Here is a 19,089-nt window from a genome sequence, read left to right as displayed (position 1 = left end):
TCATAATTATTAAAACAGACTTTACCAGTTAGGCTACTTCACACCTGAGGATAAAATTCTAAGATTACTATCAGGGATCTAATGGCTGGAATGTAAATTATGGCTTCATCATTCATCATTCCTATACAGATTGCTGTGTAGATTTTTTTTTAAAAAGACACACACAAAAAAAATCTATTGTCCTTATCGTTTGATCTGCAACTGGTTCTAGAAAACTATATATATGCAGTACCTGATCTGAAGTATGCTCACATTCTCACTCCTTTATAAATAGTTTATCTGTGGAGAATGTCTTATACAAGTTTTTGGGCATAGACATCTTACATCTAGTGCCAGGTTCTCTTGGTTTTATTTTATTTTTAGCAGAGATGTTTTTTTTTTTTTTATTGGTTACAGAACTCACACATGTTTTTTTTTGGCAAGTTGCAAGATTGCATGCACATACAGGGGCAGGCGTGTAGTGTTAGGCTCTGCGGACTTTGCCTGCAGGCCATCTATGCCAAGTAGGGCACCTCTCATGGGTTGGCGCCGCCCTACTGGCATTCTCAAGGGATGACCAAAGGCACATTGTTGCCCTAAGTCATTCTTAAATTTAGAAATGGGGACTAAGAGAAAAACAAGAGGGAGAAACCGTGGGAAACACTGAGATATACAAAAACTCAGAAACAGATAGAAAGAGAAACATAATGGAGAAGCAGCTCTAATTAGGAAAAAGGAAAAAAAAAAAAAAGCAGAAAAACTATTTAATTTCAGTTTGAAGGGGTTGAAGTTAAACTGGCTCCAATACCCACACCAAAAGCTCTGCCTATATTTTACATTGCAATTGTTCGGACAACATTTAAAAAGCCCACCAGCCAGTGACTGAAAAAGTTCAATATTTTATTGTCCCTAATGGGACATTTGGCTCGCTGTCAAGCATGTAACACAATACAGCCTCATAATAAACAAAGAATAGAGAAACATACAACTCTGTTGTGTAATGAAACAATGGAAAAAAGCCGGTAGATTGAATGACTGGGGAAAAGGATGACGCTTGAGGTAAAGAGTGTCTGTCACCGTTAAACAGGTTTATGACTTGTAGGATAAATAAGAACTTCAATCTGTTTCATTTCACTCGCGGTTGCCTGAAGGTACAGTCTGAAATTCTAGTTCAGTGGCGATCCCAACCTTCCCTTAAAAAGGTTTGTTTCATATAATGTGGATACCCAGTTTAGTATCGTGGCGCCTTTAACTGTTTTACTGACCTCTTATTTAAGGTCAATTGGCTGGGCGTATGCCACTGGAGCATCCCATGTCATCTTAAGAAACCCAACCTCTCACACTCTGCCTTTTCAGCCTGAGTTGCAGCCATGATAAAATGCATGCCAAGATCTCAAGCTTCTTCAGCTCTATCAATGAAGCATTGCGCTTCCCCTCATAATATATCTAAGGCGAGGAGGGGGAAAGACAAAAAGAGAATGATAAGCTAATGGGGCGTGTCAACCATACAAACCTCCCCATTCTTTTGTGATACCAGCAATGAGAGGTGTTGTTTTTATTTCTATGAAAGAGTCCCTATCTCTGTAAGAGACGACCTAATGGTTTGATAACCTAGTTTCAGTGAGCCTTTCAACCCAAACACCTCCTCCTAACTATTACTAACATTAACCTTGAACTAAACTGATGTTGTGTCTTCGTTTTTGTGTCTCCTCCAGAGGGTACCCCGATTCGAGGTAAGATGTTAACCAACACAATAAAAAAGCAAAAAAAAAAACAACACCAAAAAAAGACTAACTGACACATAACCAGAAATAACTTTTCCACCAAAGTGATTTAAAATGGGAAACAACAAGAGGACTTTCCTGTTAAAAAGTGCCAAACGTTCTTTTCTATTCACTAATATTAATACGTCATCTGTGTTTGTGTTCAGTGTGCTCTGTACGCAGTTTGTGAGAGTGCTCATATGTGTTTCACACTCCCATGTCATCGTTGATGTACTGTTCTTCAACCTCTGTGTGCGTTCACTGTTCGTGACTTCCTGCTATTTCCTCCTCCTCATCAGTGTCAGGGAACTACTGAAGAGTTGTGTTGCCAGCTGGTCACGATGCAGGACAGGGAAGGTTAAAAGCAGAGGGAGGGATGGTGACGGCTGTTACAAGGCGGTTTGGTTGTTTCGTGCTTGTAACATTTAAGATTTTGGCCGCTGTTGGAGGGTGGAAGAAGTTAGGAGGCTGGCCATGGCGGCCTTATTTTTCGATAAGACCAGGCTATTAAAAAACTGAAATTTCTTCAACCCAGTTTTAGCACCACCCCCTCTTCCTTCTCCTTCTCTGCTTTGATGTCCTTCTCATCTTTCTGTGCCCCACGTGGGCACCAGCCACATCGTGTATGTTGATGCGCCTCCCTCATAGCTGGAGATACTTGTGGTCTGTCAAAGGAAAAAGTGGGCATACGTTATTACATTTGATTTAATTCCTCTCGCTATCGCGCCACGACACAGCAACTCGTAAAGGCAAAGCAGCGGGGAGGCTGCTTGGTGCAGTTGCTGCCTTTTCAATGGCAACATGTACACCCTTAACAAAAAAAACAGCTTTTATAATGTCAGAGGATAAACAGAAGGATATCAAGGCAGGGATGGAATGACACAGATGTAAAGCAGTGGGACTATTGTAAATTATACAAAAGCTTTGTTCAAATAATTCCTCCTCTCCCCTCATTTTTTTTCCCCTGGACAGTTTAACTTTCACTTGTAATTTTCCATCAGGCTTTATTGCTGAAATCCGCACTCCCAGTTGATTCAGTGTGTTTGTTGTAAAATGCTTTTGTTCCGCAGGCTGAGCAGGTAAGTGAATATCTCAGTTTGCCATGGTTGTCCGTGTATTCGGGGGAATGGAATAAACGTTTTTACAATTACAGTTTGGGACAGTAAAGGAGGTTATTCATTCTGACAGAAGAGCTTCTCATGGAAGGTTAAAGTCCTCCATCCTCCGCTACTGCATACAAGCAGTACATGGCGTGAATCTTTGAACAGTAGCATGTTATCAAACACATTCAAGAGCATCGTGAGGTTTTTTTTGTGCTTAAATTCAAACCCTTCACTTCTTTAAAACCCTCACTCATGACCAACATTGCCAAATCTAGCCCTCCTCACATCTCTGTTTGATTAATAAGGGCTCATAAATCATATTGTGGCAAACAGCAAGCAAGACTTCTGAACTCTGCATTTTATCATGAGATAGGCGGCCTGAAAAAGATTTCTCCCCACCGTGTCGCCATCTTGGTGTAGCTGACATCAGGAGCGTATGGCGCATATATATAAGGAAATAAACAATTGTGTAAGACTTAGCAAATTAAATATAATTGCAATCGAGGTGAAGGACACGAATGTTTACTCTTCCTCTTCAAAACGTGGACGTTTTCTAAGCTTGATGTAAGACTTTTCTGTTCTACTGCTGAGTCATTTCACGTCACTCCTTCTAAAATCGGATTATAAACGTAAAACTGCAATTAGTTTGAACTTCTATACAAAGCCATGCAGGTGCTGGCCTTGAGGTACGCGATACGTTTAAAGGTAGCTCGACTCCCTACCTGCTTCATTACTGATTTCATGGGAGCGTTACAAGCCACCAGATGGGCTCTGACAACAATGCCATCACACGTGGAGCCCCATGCTGGTGCGACCACAGTGTAGTGACCTTGGGGTGGTGGCTGAGTGTGCCCGAGTGACAGCCAGGACGCAGACAAAAGAGAAAGACAGTGGGAGAATGGCAAGTCCAGACTTGGCTGCCGTGTAGCAACACTGGCTGTCTTCATTTGTGCAATTATTCAAACTGAGGGGTTCACAGCGGAAATCTTCAACTTCCAGCATGTTGTTTTCGTTTATAGTTGCAAATGGCGTTTGAATGTACGTTTTTTTGAGTCACCAACCCGTGAGCTGGAATAATTCTGGGCTTTTAATATTTATACATGATGTTTGAAAGCACATTTTTGCATGGGATTATGTACTCAAAACATAGTTTTATGTTTCTGTAGCAAATTCTCCTCAATCAATAGTGCTGCTGAAACATTAAGATTTCACAAGTATAGTATTCTTCATTACTGTGTAAACTTAAGCGAGTTTAATTTATGTGCTAGAAAGGTTATTATTTGTGTGTATCCACTCATACAGTAAGGTGCTAATTAGGGGTTGTAATTGCGAAGTAGTAGAGCTTCAGAGAGCAGTGTTGGGACGAGGGGAGGCGACAGGAGAGGAGATGAGAAATGAGGGACTAATGAGAGCCATGAACTGAAAAAGAGAGATAAAATGATGAAAAGAGCAGCGTGCCACCGGCAGGCCTGACCAGGATACAGAAGGAGCAAGAGGGAGGGAAAGAAAGAGTCAGAGTTGGCCAGCTATTTTGTTGATCGCCTAAACAAATCAATCAAGGCCCACTGGAGCACACTAATTGAATTACACAAATGGGACGTGGGGTGGGGGGTTACACATGGCAAAGCTGCTACAAAGCAGCAACCGGGGTGGGCAGACCACGGCTTCAGGCACTTTCTGAAATTAATCATCCATGCCAGTCCCTCCTCACTTTTCTTTTATGCCCTCATCTGCCTGTCTGTTTTTCTGTGCTTGTCAGTCTCCTCAACTCTTCCTCCCACCGCTCTCTGATTGTTTTAGTGTTTTTCTCTCAGTCTCATTTTGTATACTGCACCTTTCATAAATGAGACTCTCTTTCCAACCCTCTCTCTTTTTTTTTTCTCCACATCTCAGTTTCTGATTTTCCCAAGCCTTACCCTCTTTTGCCTCTCTTGTCATTACCATTTTGTCCGGTATGACATTTCCTGCTAGTCTGTTGCTCCAGAAAGGACATTAAAACCAGCAAGGAAATCTTTCAAATGTTTTCAAAAGTCTCTAGAGTTTTTCCTGCCAGTAAATAGATTGGTCGTCCTGCCTTCAAGACAAATCTAAATCCTTGCAAATATTAATATACGAAAGAGGACTGGAACAAAGTATCTGCTTTTTTCTAGTTTCTGTGCGAGCATGTCTGTCCCAGATTGAAAAACATGTATTTGTTGAACTGTGCCCGGGCAGCCGTCTTTGTTATCACAGCTTGGCACCTCGACGCTCCTCATCAGATCAGCCTGAGGCATGCAGCGCTGTTAACCAGGGCAGCTGTCACGGCTGGGACAAATGTTCCAGACCCACTGCCCATTACAGCCGTCTTCATTGAATGGATGAAGGCGGTGAACATACTGCAAGACAGCTAGGAGTGAGTAGCAAAGGAGGTTGGAGGTCGTGAGTGTTGGTGGTTAGTCTGACTGAGGTGGAGACTAACTGGTCCACATGGAATGATGTCATTATTATCAGGGACTTCATTTGCCTGAATTGAAGCCAGTGTCATTTTCTTATTTTGGACCCTAACGGTGCAGCAGACATACATCATCAAAAAGATGTTCCTGTCTTTTGTCCTCTGAGCTAGTAAATCATGAATTATAACTCAGCAGGGGTATTCGTTCTGCTTTTTACTGATGGTCAGTGTAGCCGATAAGTGGATTGAGAGTGTCCTGTTCCAGGACATTCTCAGATCAATTCCCACTGCAGCTCACATGGTGTCTTTTCAACATTGGTGTGACCTTTTCAAGCGTCCTTGAGGATGATAACATAGCAAGTAAAGTTATACTCATTAATTGCCCATCATGCTGGATTATAGCTAATACTTGCATTGTAATGCAAAATAAATGCTTTTTTTTTTTGGGAGGGGGGGTTAAGAAGCAATCACTTTTTATGTGGAAAAATATTGAAAACAATGCTGTTTTCTGCTATTATTGGGACTCTAGCTCTGTTTTAGCTGCAAGGTCATATTTGTTCTGTTTTAGTTTGTTGTCTTTCTCGAACAATCAGAAAACAGTCAAACAACACTGGTATCACATTAAATAAAACTATTATTCATCACACCATGTCCTGACGAGCAGATTAGTCAACTGCCATAAACCATTTGTCTTGTTTGCTTATGAAATCAAGCACAACAACAACAACAACTGTGTTCGTTATTGCAATTGTTGTTTGTGATAAGACTTAATAGCTGGAGACAAGGACTACATGCCATTTGGCCCCATATAGGATTCCCTTCATAAGCACAGTACGGCTATTTTGTGAGCTGCACTATAAATTGCTGTTTGTCACCGGGCAAGTCTTTATCAGTAAACAACCATTGTGTGAACAGACTAGGTGGGTGCTTTTTATTGTGTTTGTGCGAGATAATTTTCAGCATTTATTTCATTCCTTGTGTTTAGCTTTTTTTCCCTGATAAAAGAAGCCAATGCCATTGGCCACTTGCGCTCTGGTGAGCCACAGGCTGGCAGAGTAGACAGAGCGCAATTATGCAAAACACAGAGAGAGTGCAGTCATTTAAAAAGACAAAAAGCAGAACGAGACACATGGCTGGAGTTTGCTTTATGCGCGCACGTGTGTGTGCTGCTGCTGGAGATAGAACATAAAAGAGGATTTGTTTGAATCTGTATCTTAGAGGTCGGTTGTCTTTAAATGCAAATATTATCAGGCTTTAAAGTGACTGCCTTCTCACCACAAGAGAAATATGTTTTTATTTTTATGTGGCTAAAGATATTGGCCATTGCATTAATGGGATAGAATAATTTTGAATAATCTTTATAGTTTACAAAATACAAAGCTGGGACATGAAATGAAATAAACAGGAATTCACCTCAATTTTCACATGGGTCTGTTCCAAATGTCAAACAGGGTTTTAGTATTTTCTCTCTGAGAATATTTAGACAGAATCATAATAGACCAGTTTAAGACAACAAATACGAAATATGATATATAAATAACATCTTAAATCCTCCTTGTCTGTCATTGCTCCTCACATTTATTGTCTTTTCCATGTCCCTCCTCTTTCCTCCTGGCTTCTCCTGCTTGGCTTTTTTTTTTTTTTTTTTTACCTCCCTCACTTTCATCCCACTGTCTCTGTTCTGCAAGTGGAATGCCTCTCCATATGTTCTTCACAGCTCCACTTTGAAATAAGAGCTAGAATATGTAATGAAGCCACTAGGAGCTTGGAAACGGTAGATAATATCACCTAGCGAGGAGCCTCCACCAAAGACGGTGAGGAGCAGATGAAATTACACCCCCCTCCTCCCGCCTCCCGCTCCCCCCATCCTCTGAAAGAGACTCCTCTGTTTTTCTCTTGTCCTTGCTTTCTCTGCTTCACCAGGAGGTGCAATTACAGCAGCCAATGTTGGAATAATTGGCTCTCAATTAAATTCATTTGGTTCTCTATGTCAGCCATCAGCGTGTCAGTGGTTTTGTTTTGTAAACCGTTAAATATAATTTTTAGGTGGAGATGTTTGTATTTGTTGGAACCAGTCAGAAGCTCAGATCAGCAGGAGCTGGTAGGAATAAAAACTTATATTACTGCATATATAGAACATTGCTTGTTATTTAACTGTTTTACCAGAAAGGGGGCTTCCAGGGTTTTTATCATTCGGTGCAGGGAGTGAGGCTGATGAGCTGCTGGCAGAGCTCTCTGGAAGCGTCCGCCTGGAGTTGAACTTCACACAGTCCTTACTTTGTGGTCGCTCTAGCGTTGAGGCGCGAGGCTTCTGAGCACATTCCAACCCACCTGCCACCGGGCTGGCATTTGCTGTTCCAAGCGCACATCAAATAGATCCAAATCAGATGCTTGCATAAACCCACAGTAAAGACTGTACCACCTGCATTCTGCAGGTAGATGTTTTCATTTGGTTCGTGAGCTATGTGCCAGGGACAGTTCCCTGGGATGAGGATGATCTAAGCTGCAGAGGGAAATGAAGAGAAGCTAAAAAAGACCAAAGCTATAGGTTGTTGTAGCCTCAGGTCAGCTTTCTTTTTAAGAGTAGAGATATTTGCACTGACCCCAAGGTGTAAAATACTTGAAGAGTATTAAGCCATGGAAAAGGTAGGAGTGTGACTTATCTTTATAATTAAGCGGGATCGATGTTCTCATTTGTGTCACAGCTGAAACACGTTATTACACCAATGTTCCAGAATCGTGGCCTTGTACAACATTGTGTTCACTCGACTTGCTGATGTGATGGAGTAGGTTATGGTATATTACAAAGCATCCAGGGCAGCTGCTGGCATATTGATGCTTCCTGGCTGAACGTTAACGAGCGATGGTGCTGTGTTTGTCAGGGAGGCCTGGGCTGCAATCTGTCTGCTGAGCCAGCCAGAAGCCCTAATGATATCATCAGGAAGTGCCGTCAACAGCGCTCTAACGAGGAATGATCTGACGCCCGTTGTTTCACCTCCCTCCTTTGTCCCCCCCTCCAACACCCTCTCCCCAGTGTTGCTGCCAAGCATTTTGGTTGAGTTTATTTGCACATACAGGAGGTACAAATCTGAAAAGAGATAAGAAATCAAAACACACATGCCCGAAGCTGTTCATGTAAATTATAATAATGACAATATGGGGGGGGGGAATGGAGTTCAGAGAAAGATCTATATGGATTAAGCACAACACGGTAGAAAAATTATTTAAACACAGCAGACAAATGAATGAAAGAAACTACAACTAAATTAAAACTATTAAATCACTATGGCAGTAAGTACACTGAATCTACACATATGGATTTTCTTTCAGTTTCCTTTATATATATCTTTACATCATATCATGTGAAAATCATATTTGCCATTATTTACATGGTTATGACAGAGTTGCAGAGGGGCTGCACCGTGATAGTGTTTATTTAACATGACCCCAGCAAACACAGACGCTCCCCGGGTGAGTTCTATGCAGAGGATCATTTGCTAATCTCACTGAGATTACCAGGCCATCTCCATTACCTCTCATCACCCTTACTTCATTACTTTGTCGCCGTTTTTTTTGTCTAAGACATCTTACATGAGTTGCATATACCAACATACAGTAGTTACAAATTTAGTGTGACTTATTCAGTCCACATTTTTTATTTATTTAATTCCTTCCTCTTTTTTTTTTATCTGTGGATGGATGGCTGAGTCTGGAGTGGAACCCAGTTCGTCATGCCAATCTGCATAAGCGCTGCAGAGAGAAACAGTTCTTGACGAAATGGTCCTGAGAAATTCAAGATACCCACCATTAAGAAGATTGTCTGACTCCTTCATGCACTGTCACAGACAGATTGACTAATCATTTCCTCCCTGCTTTCTCGCTCTGTCTCTCTCTTCTTCTGTCTCTCCCCCCCTCCCTTCTTGTCTTTGCTGGATGTTGTCATTTCCCAGGTGCCTTGCAGATCGAGAACAGCGAGGAGACAGACCAGGGGAAGTACGAGTGCGTGGCGTCTAACGTCGAAGGCGTGCGCTACTCGTCCCCTGCTAACCTTTATGTGCGAGGTAGGGAGCAACCCGGTTCAAGAGCCAGGCCGAAAATGAAAAAATGAAAACATCTTCCCATTCTAACTAAAAATGTCTTCACAGTGCAGCTCTTCTTTAAGTGGCTTTACTGTTGAGCTTAACAAATGATAATTGCTTCAATTCTAGCCTAGCTGTATTTTCACAAAATGTATTTTGCAAAATAGCCCGAATTACTACCCGAGTAATATAAATCTTTTAGCATTGATAGCATTGCCTGCCCATAAATGCAATTTCATATGCACTGAAACTTCCAAATGCAAAACTATAATTGACCAACTAATGTTCTTCTCTGTTATGATGTTATGCTCCATTTTGTCTTTTAATGCCCTCCCCTACTCACTCGGAAGGAAATGTGTAGCACAACAAGCCGTATGTCTTTACTTTATCGGTTGTAAGACGCCTTTTACCTGTAATTGTGTGCCCGATCAAATGTTTCCCCCTCCGTCAAAGTTGGAACCCAAAAAGAGTCTGAAAGGACTTCTTTTTGATTAGTTTTTTACAGGTAAAGGAGCACAACGGTAAGTCTTGATTTTGATTGAGTGGTGAGGTATTATTGCACACCAATCAAAATCTCAACCCCGTAGCCTTCTCCAGATTTGGGGGAGGATAACTAATAGAAAGGGACTGTTAACACAGTCAGCTGCTCTGTATTACACCAAAAAAAATACCCTGTTACATACAAATACAACACTTCCTCTACTCTCCTCTTCATGCTGCTCTGGAGCATTAATCCATACTATTCCCCTGTTTCTGCTTTGGTCTATTATCTTTTACAGTCAGTATTAATTTTAGCTGGCATGTTCCAGCAAAGTGAAGATATAAAAAACAATCAGTCACAAGGAACGTTGAGTTTTATAGGAAACAGACAATGAAGACAAAAACCTACCCTCCACCACTAATGCTAAATGACAATGAATCCCAGTTGAGGGAGCTTTAATAAATTGAAGCAGATGCATTTTCGACATGTATTATTTATATTGTGCATATTAAATAAAGATGCCTCGGTATCTACTCAGTTTGTTCCCTCTGCTGTGTACCAAATAACTTTGTTCCCAATAAATAATTCACTACTCTGACATTATAAAATGGGTCAGGGAGCTGCTTTTTCATTATTATTGCTATTATCATACCCTGTGAAGTAGCAGCATAGGGAAGACAAATTCAACTGTGAGGAGCTGAAGGTATAAAAAAGAAGAAAAAAAAAACGCTTCATCAAGATTAGTGTCTCTTCTTACCAGCATTCATCCTGGAGGCTCATGCCATCTCCGCTGTGATGCAGTGACAATGTCAAGTAGCAATCCACGTCGCTCGTGTACAGCATGGTAGAAATTATAGTCAAGGGCTCTACAGGAGTCATTAAATAACAATAATGGGAACACTTTGTTGACACAGCAGTGGGATGTTTAGTAGTTCGTTTGGTCTAAAACACACAGTTATACCCTATCATTTCCAACAATTCATGCAATCTCCATGAACACTGGCTCCATCAGCATGCATTTAAAAAGAGTTCACAGGGGTCATAATTACTGAAGTACTTCCACACTATGTAACACACTTGTTATGCTTTGATGGTGTCAACCTTTGTCTGTTTTCAGTTAACTTTTGTCAATCAATTCTGATACTTGATGTTGACTATGTTTTGTTCACGAAGCAAAATGCACTTGAGATTAGCAGCTGTGGTAGGGATCAATTTTAAGGAAAAAAACAAAACAACACAACAATCCTAAATTGTATCTGGGACATACTGCACTGGGGCAAATAAGACCCAAATAGAAACCGTAATGACAGTGCCACTGATTGGCTTCTGAAAACATGTACTGTACCAGTCTTGAACTGCAGCTGCTAATTTCATCCCAAACTGTGTCTTTTTTTTAATTTTCTATCTCATTAGTTTTTTTTATTTTCTTTTATATTTATTTGGTTTCCTTCTCTAACAAAAGCAAATACGGCCACCACAGGAGCCTCTCCTTGTGGCTATAAGGAGCTGGTGAAATTTTGAATTATGAGTATGGTACGCTTGATTTGACTCCAGTGGTGCCTCACTACTTTTTTCTTACCAGGCGACAGTGCGGCCACTGGGGTGAATCTGATTGTTTTGGTTTATTTAAGGGGGGGCAGGCAAGTGTACTTTCAAGACGGGTGTCACTGATAGCAGGGACAAGGGAAAAGGAGGAAAAAAAAGATTAAAGAAAAGGGAAATGTAGCTGCAGCTAAACACCTTGAGGTGGCTTTTTTTACTCTCTCTGTGTTTCCCCTATTTTTCTCTTCTCCTCATGTCATTGTGTTCTGCATCAACCCCTTTACATCCCTCAGAGCTTCGAGAAGGTTGGTGTGTTTTTTCTTTTTTACTTTTTTTAACCCACATTTAAAAAAAAAAAAAAATCAACATGTTGAAAAATTTTAGCTGTATTTGCCTATTACAGAGCTCGATTAATTACTAATTTGAAGAAATACTAATCAGTTAATCCAAACTGCTAAATGATTATGAAAGAAATTTTTTATTTATTTCCAAGGAAGAAATGATGAAAGCAAACCCGATTAGCTCGGGTCTTGTTAATTTACTTTTATGTTTGCATTGTGGGGCCTTTTCTCGTTTTTGCATCCTTTGGTATTGCTTCTGCACCTAAAGGCTTTCTTGCACGTGTTGTCATGGAAACCCAGCACGTGGAAATAACAGAACATGTTGCATGATGGAAGAATGTAACTGCGCTTGCATGCCTGTACAAAATCCCTTTGGCCGCAATGGTCTTTTACTTTCTGCATTCCCTGTGTTTGGTTCAGTTGTTTCCTTCTCTTTGTTTGGTTTTCTACAAGTGTTTTCCCTGATACACTCCTTTTTTGGCTTACCTTTTTTTGGGGTTCTTTTTTGTGTTGTGATTATGGTGTTGTGTTTGTGTGTTTTTCCATTTTGTTTCAGTTCTGTTCCTGACCTTATTTTTCTGTTAAAAAAAAATGTCTTTTTGTGATTCATTTGTTTGTGAGATTTGTGTTTCTTTTTCAAAATGATGCTGCTCTGCTTTTGGAGTCTCGGAGTGCAAATGCAAATGCCGAATGAAATAATAAGTGTGTATACAGCCAGTGTTCCTGTCATCTTGTTTATAGCAATCCATTACTGAAAAAATTAGACCTGATTGGGCCTGATTGGGTTCCATGGTGATTTCAGGCAGCCATTAAGGGATGCCATTTACAGTGTCGTGTGGATCAATAATAATATAATGACTTCGACATCACATTTGCTGTTGCTTAGCGGGTGCTCAAAGCTACTTTTATTTTCAAATGTTGGGAGCTAGATGTGATTGGTTTTGGTGAATAACCGCTGTTTGCGTTCCCTCACAGTCATGACACTCAATCAAATTCTAATCTATTATTCAAAAGCCCTCCTCCCATTGTACACACAAACACACATTAAATATAATTTATTTTCAGGTTAACTAAAGGAATGAAGATTCTCTAAGTACAAGAAAACTGTATTTTTTTAATTTTTTTATGCATTCATATCGTAGTCCTCGAACAGTAATGAGAAGAATGCGCTAAATGAATTGGAGATCAATGCAAAAAGTGTTTACTGCTTTGTGTTTCGATTGGCTGTGTAGAATAATCACATCAAAATTGAATCTCATGTCGCTTGCTGTAGTGAGCTTGCCTGTACATTTTACAGCTCCACTAGTGTCATGAATACATAAGATACATATTTTTTGGGAAGGAACTACGGCTTGTAGCTTGGGGTATTAGATGTAGCTCAGCGAGTCTGGGTAGGTCAAGCACATCATTCTTTCAGGTAGGACAGATAACACTCTCTCACTATCAGTCTCCTCTGAGAGTGGCAGTATTTGTATGTGTGTCTGTCAGAGTGTGCTGATCTCTAGGGGATTAAACTGATCTCTGTGAAGTATCTGAAAGTCATATGGAAAAAAAAAAGAGACTACTTCTCCAACAGAAATCTAATTAGAAATTTCCATGCTTGGGTAACATGAATTTATCCATAAGAGTGGTACCAAATTTACTTCTGGAAACTAGCTGTTCTAACCAAACACTGGAGCCCAAGCAGATTCTGCTTAAGGGCACTTTGACAGTTACTGTCAAAATACGCGCAAGCCAAGAGAATTTGAACTTGTCTTTTTCAGGTAACTGATGAGCCTTTTTGCTTGTCAAGATTTTATACGAGCTCGACAAAGCCCAAACATATTCGCAAGACAAGCTCTACTCCACAGCTGATATATTTTGGAGCCCCAGACTTCCACATCAAGGCAATGTCCTTGCATTGCAGCTGCCACATTATTTATTCTTAAGGCAAATAATAATGAAAATATATGTAATCATGCTTTCTAATCAAGCAGACACAACTCAGGGTTTCGGTTCTAAAACTCAATTGGCTGTCAAAAGTCTTTGTATCAGTAATTGTAACAGTGGAGTCAAAACCGCCACTCAATAGTCTTACCATGCTGCCCTATACACAGTCGTATCCACAATTTATGGCACAATCCCACCCAAAGAAACAACAAGAAAAACCTGGCTACGTCTGCTTTGGAACCATAAATCCAACTCTTAAGTCCTGAAAGTAACACCGATGCAGGAAGACTGTGCTGCCATGTACGCATGTGCATGTCTACCCTCCTACAATGGTATCTGCTTGTTTTTGGATGTGCTTGCATGCCCTGCTATGCATTTGTGTGTAATGTTGGGAAAGAAAGCTAGATTACACCTTATGTTCTCACTGGCCAAAGCAAAACCCTGCCATCTCTATTAGATGTTTGTCTCAAGGAGTCCTGAGAATGATAGCCACCCTTCAAAAAAATAACCTGATGTTGGGATCAGAAATGCATTTTATTTTTCATACAAAACAAATGTTTCATTACCTCTTATTCAAATGCAAATATATGAATATACTCCCATTCCCAATCTGACTGATAAAACCCACTGAAGGGATCACCACAGTGAGGGGACTTATTTGCAGTATCATTTGGCTGCTTGTCACCTTACCTGTAAGACAATCGAGAAAAAGTGATACACTCTGAAATCCCCTCAATCCACTGCTTGCTATTATTAGATACCCCTGCTATGATTCCTGTCAATTTCCTTTAGGTAATAATTTCCATTTTGATGAGCCACCCATAGTGACTGTTTAGCATTGGCGCAGCCCAGGTATGTTAATACAGGCCAACCCCTGCGGCTTATATGTAAATGCCGTAGGCCTCACCCGGCAAGTGTGACTAAAGGATCTCCATACTGCTCCTGTGTCCTCAGGCAGCAAGAGGGTGTAATCTCAGCTTCAAGGTGACACTAAAGGCTGCACATTATTTTGGCTTCCCCCTTCATTTTGGGGCAGCAGAACCTGCCTCACCAAAATGGCCGATAATGTCCACCTTCTGACCTCTGTTTTTTGGCACAAATCCCTCCACAACACTGCCCACTATTAGAGTTAGTGCAGTACTCTGGCATTCTCTCTCGACTGCTTCTCACCTCGTCCAATGTAAGGCTTCTTGTCTTTCTCTCCACATTGGGGCTTGAAACAAGATTATATGTTGTTAGTAGTCCAAATGAAAGGCATATGTTTGTTTATTTTCTCTCAATTCCAAATGGGCCGGCTGGGCTCCTGGTCTCTGTGAATGAGGAGCCTGTCCATGCAATTGGGATTCTTTTTCTTTGTTTCGCTGTCAATACACTGCAGGGGAAGGATAGGAGAGGGTTCCACACACAAATACACAGCTTGTCTAGGCTTACCAGACCATTGACTTGGCAGTTCCCCTGAACCTTCAGTCATATCATACAGGCCTGTGTCCAGCCAATGATAGTGCAGCAACTCATTTGCATGTGATGTTGACATTCAGATGCACAGTTAATGTTGTTCCACAACGTGTCTTTTGCGTTTTAAGATTCTCTCCCAATCTGTAGTCTAACGTGTTGTAGCATCCACTGACCTTGAGTACTTGATCTTCTGTTGTGACCAAAGACCAAATTCCCATCAGACACATGGTTTTTGCTGCTGACAGGAAGACACTCCCGGCTTCAGGTTTACAAATTGCAGTTTGATTAGATACCATTCATTGTTAGGCGTCCCAGTACCAGAAAGTCTATAAAGCAAGGAAGTTTTGGTGTACTATTTCAAATTTCACTGGGCAGCCATAGCCATAAGTTACCAGCATTCATCAGGTGACGGGCGTTAGTTCCTATGCCACCCTGACAGGTACTCGAAGGCAGTCAGAGACATCTTCCTGGGGGGAAACCTCATTCACTCAGCCACTAAAGCTCCCGGTCCATTGGCTGACCTGAGCACCCTCAGACACACTTTGATTGGATGTTTCCCAAAAACCTAAGCAGACCCTTTTTACCCCTTTCAGTTTTCACCATTCTTTGAATTGGAGGCAAAATCCATGAGACAAATCATAGCTGAAAAACATCTAATAGTATTGATGCATACCTCATTGTTGAACACAGCTGCACTCTGGTACTGTCTATGCTGTTCGGACGTAGTTCTTTTTGTGGATTTGTTCATTTCTTTCTTTTCATTTGATTTTGTGCGTGTGTGTGTCTGGAACAATGCTATATTCGGGAATGAATGGCATGCTTGGATGGGCTTGGGTGACATTTTTTGGATTGTATTGGTTCTCTGGTGTCTGCCCAAGTGGATGGGGGCGCACCTGTATATGTCACTCATGGCATAGCCACACCCATGCATGTCCGTGTGAGGAATGGGCTGCCCTTTCACCTTTGTTGTTCAGTTAGGCATTTTTTGACAAATTATAATGCAAAGATATATTTTCCGTCCCGATATGACAGGATTTTTTTTTTTTTTTTTTTTTCTTTCAATTCAACATGTTTTTTTGTAGAATATCCCACAGTCACGTAGTGACTAGATGAAACAAAGCACATGTCAACCAAAAGGTCATGTGTCCCGTAATTCAATTTTTCTTACAGTCAGGCAGGGTAGAACAGGTTATAATTCTTTGATATCACAACAAATTTAGAGCTTTTAATTGACACATTTTTGTTAAAGATTAAATTGTTAGAGATTTGAATTTTTTTAAGAACAGAATGCTCTTCAGATTTGCCACTGACCATTTTTCTTGGTACATTTGCCCAGAGTGTACTTTTGTGCCCCACTAAGAAGCATTTCTTCAAAGGCCCTCAATGAACTTTTTACCCTCAAGGTCAGGTCATATCTTGCCCAGGGTAACAGTCTAATGGAGGTTAACGGTAGATTTCTGAGAGGATGCACATAGAGTAGTTCGGATGAGGATAGAAAGCCCAACAGAGTCTGATAAAGGTCCCTCCTGTGATTTATTTATGTCTGTTACTGACAATGCCACGTTAAAAACCAAAAAATATTTTCCATGTAAGGAAGAATTCAGTGTGTTCTATGACTGAATATAAAATGGCTGTTAAAAGCCAAACATGGCTGATGCATTTTTACCATTTGGAGATTCCACATAATGTCAACGTGCTTTTATTTACTAAACAGCTTTGCCCTTATGGACTACAGGTCAACATACTGTGTTTACATGTCAGTGATCATTTCAGTACATTTCAGCTCTCAGGTAAAAATTCCCTCAGAGTGTGTGTAGGTGATATTTGTGCCTTTTAGTTTGGTGGAATAGTTGAATTGTCCCATGCAACGATCATATGAATCCCATTTGGATCGACACGGTGTATTTTGGAATGCTACCTATCCTTGATGCCCCCTCGGTGTCCTCCCTAAAACTCCCCCTCAGTCCCTACGTACCCTCCCTCCACACACAGACACACAAGTCACATCCACCCATCCCAAACTCGTCCCAAGTTGCATTTGCACTTAGGTGCAATGTTTAAGGAGGGGATGTGTAGTTGATTCTTGATTTTAAGCCCCAGTGTGTGAGACCTCCAAACCCACTTCGAACCATGATCTTTTTTTTTTTTCGTTTGTTTGATTTTTTTTAAGTTAGAATCACAGTTTACTTATTCTATCCCCCACTTATATCCTCCTCCTCCTCCTCCTCCTCCTCCCTTTCTCCGACAACCCAAACCCCTCCCCTTCCCTTTGCGTATTGTACAGTATGTCTGCGTGCCCATCCGTCACTATCTGTTTGCCCGTCTCCCTCTGTCTATCTTGTCTGCTGTCTTGCTGCTTGAGTCTGTTTTTTTTCTGCCTCGTGTCTTGTCTCTCGTCCCTGTCTTTCCTGTCTTGTCTGTCTCTAAAGTCATCTCTTCCATTTAGTCCATCTCTTTTTTTTTTTTTTTTTATTACTTCTACATCCTTACTAGTACCTTCTCTCTTTTTAACCTTTGCCTCCCAACAAACATTTTGACATTGAATAGATATAGATACTTTGGTTTGGTAAAAGTTATAGATCAATAATCCAAGAGCTTTTGCCTGTATTCAAGATTTTCCGCTTTTTGTTCAAATAAATTCAAAACTGTTAAGATGTACTTTTTTAAATGTACCAAAAGAAGATTTCCCCATGGTCAAGAACAATAATAATAATACAAAATTTTCCAATTTAACGTGGCTCAAGCTTTCAAATCAAATACTAATGTCGCCCACCCTAGATTAACACAGACAAGGAAAACCCTAGATTATATAATCTTGTGAAAACGTTCTGCTCATTTGGATTAAAACTGAAGTTGGCCACCTCTTGCATGTCACTATCTGTCAAGTGCTTGCTGGGATGCTTCTCATGAACACAGTGTTTTTGCTAAATCATACTCTTTCACTCTCTAACTCTTGCATACTGTACACACGCACACTCATGCCTATAACAATGCAAAAAATGTACACGTACACACACATGCAAGTACACAGTACCTTTCACGCCCTTCCTTTGCGTCTCAAGCTCATTATCAACCTCCTTTCACTCAGATTTCCAGTCCTATCCATGAGTTTTGAGGTTCTCCCTGTTTCCCGCTCCTAGCCTTCATTCTGCCCTTATTCCGCTACCTCTTTCTTTCCCTTTCCCTCTATCTCTCTGTCTTAATCTCTGGATTTCTACTTCCATGTTGATCCAGTTCTGTTTCTTTACTCCAACACTCTGTGATAGTAGACTCTCTAGCTATAAATACTCTAATTTTTCTTCTGTGTATTTCTAGGCACACACCTTGTTCCTCAATACTTATTTTGTGTTAACTGGGACTGCGATGTGACAATGTGCCACCATCACATTTTGTCACATTAGCTGAAGAAAAACAAAGTTTACACAGCACTGAAGCGGGTTACCTCCCCTTTACCCTCCTCCAACCTCCCCCTCTCTTTTTCTTCCTCTGTCCCTCTTTGCTACTCTGTTCCCTTTCTCTCTATCCTTTCCTCGGATGTTATATCCTCTATCTTGTACTTCTACTTTCCTCTCCAATCGTCTTTTGTCTGGGCATGCTAGCGACCCTTCAGTTATATTCCTCTATGCATTTTATCTCAATTTTTATATCTGATTTTGTTATCATTTACTCCTTAATTTACCTCGATCTATTTATGCATGCTGTCTGTGAAACTGATAGCTGCATCTATCAATGGAACCGTGTCAGATCTTAATAAGGCTTTGTCCAGTGGATCTACCCTAAACCACAAAAATCTGATTAAAGTTTCTCATCTTTAAGATAACTAGGAAGTAGAGACAGGTGTCAAGTACAAACTTATGCTAGAGTGTGTTTAGAGACCTCACAGAGATGGTCAATAGTCCAGTAACCCTATACTTCCTGTGCTGTGGGAGGAGCCTGTAATGGCCTACTTCCTGTTTGGCATGAGTGCCTGAGAGGACAGGAAGTTC

General features: G+C 40.8%; 1 protein-coding gene across 8 annotated transcripts in view; it reads left to right on the top strand.

The window, feature by feature from the left end:
- ptprsa (protein tyrosine phosphatase receptor type Sa) overlaps positions 1-19,089 on the top strand; it is a 229,758-nt gene that overhangs the window by 143,467 nt on the left and 67,202 nt on the right. For 7 of the 8 annotated variants that reach the window (XM_069702282.1, XM_069702280.1, XM_069702279.1 and 4 more), the window contains exon 7: positions 9,227-9,337. In XM_069702282.1, coding sequence (XP_069558383.1) covers positions 9,227-9,337 — 111 coding nt within the window. The other variant, XM_069702278.1, reaches the window with a different exon arrangement.

Source organism: Brachyistius frenatus, unplaced genomic scaffold (assembly GCF_029030835.1).
Source record: "Brachyistius frenatus isolate BFR_SWC_R1_liver_20210118 unplaced genomic scaffold, ASM2903083v1 Contig_41, whole genome shotgun sequence".
Taxonomy (NCBI): domain Eukaryota; kingdom Metazoa; phylum Chordata; class Actinopteri; family Embiotocidae; genus Brachyistius; species Brachyistius frenatus.
The sequence above is the reverse complement of the archived record's forward strand: the minus strand, read 5'-3'. Positions and strand labels throughout refer to the sequence as shown.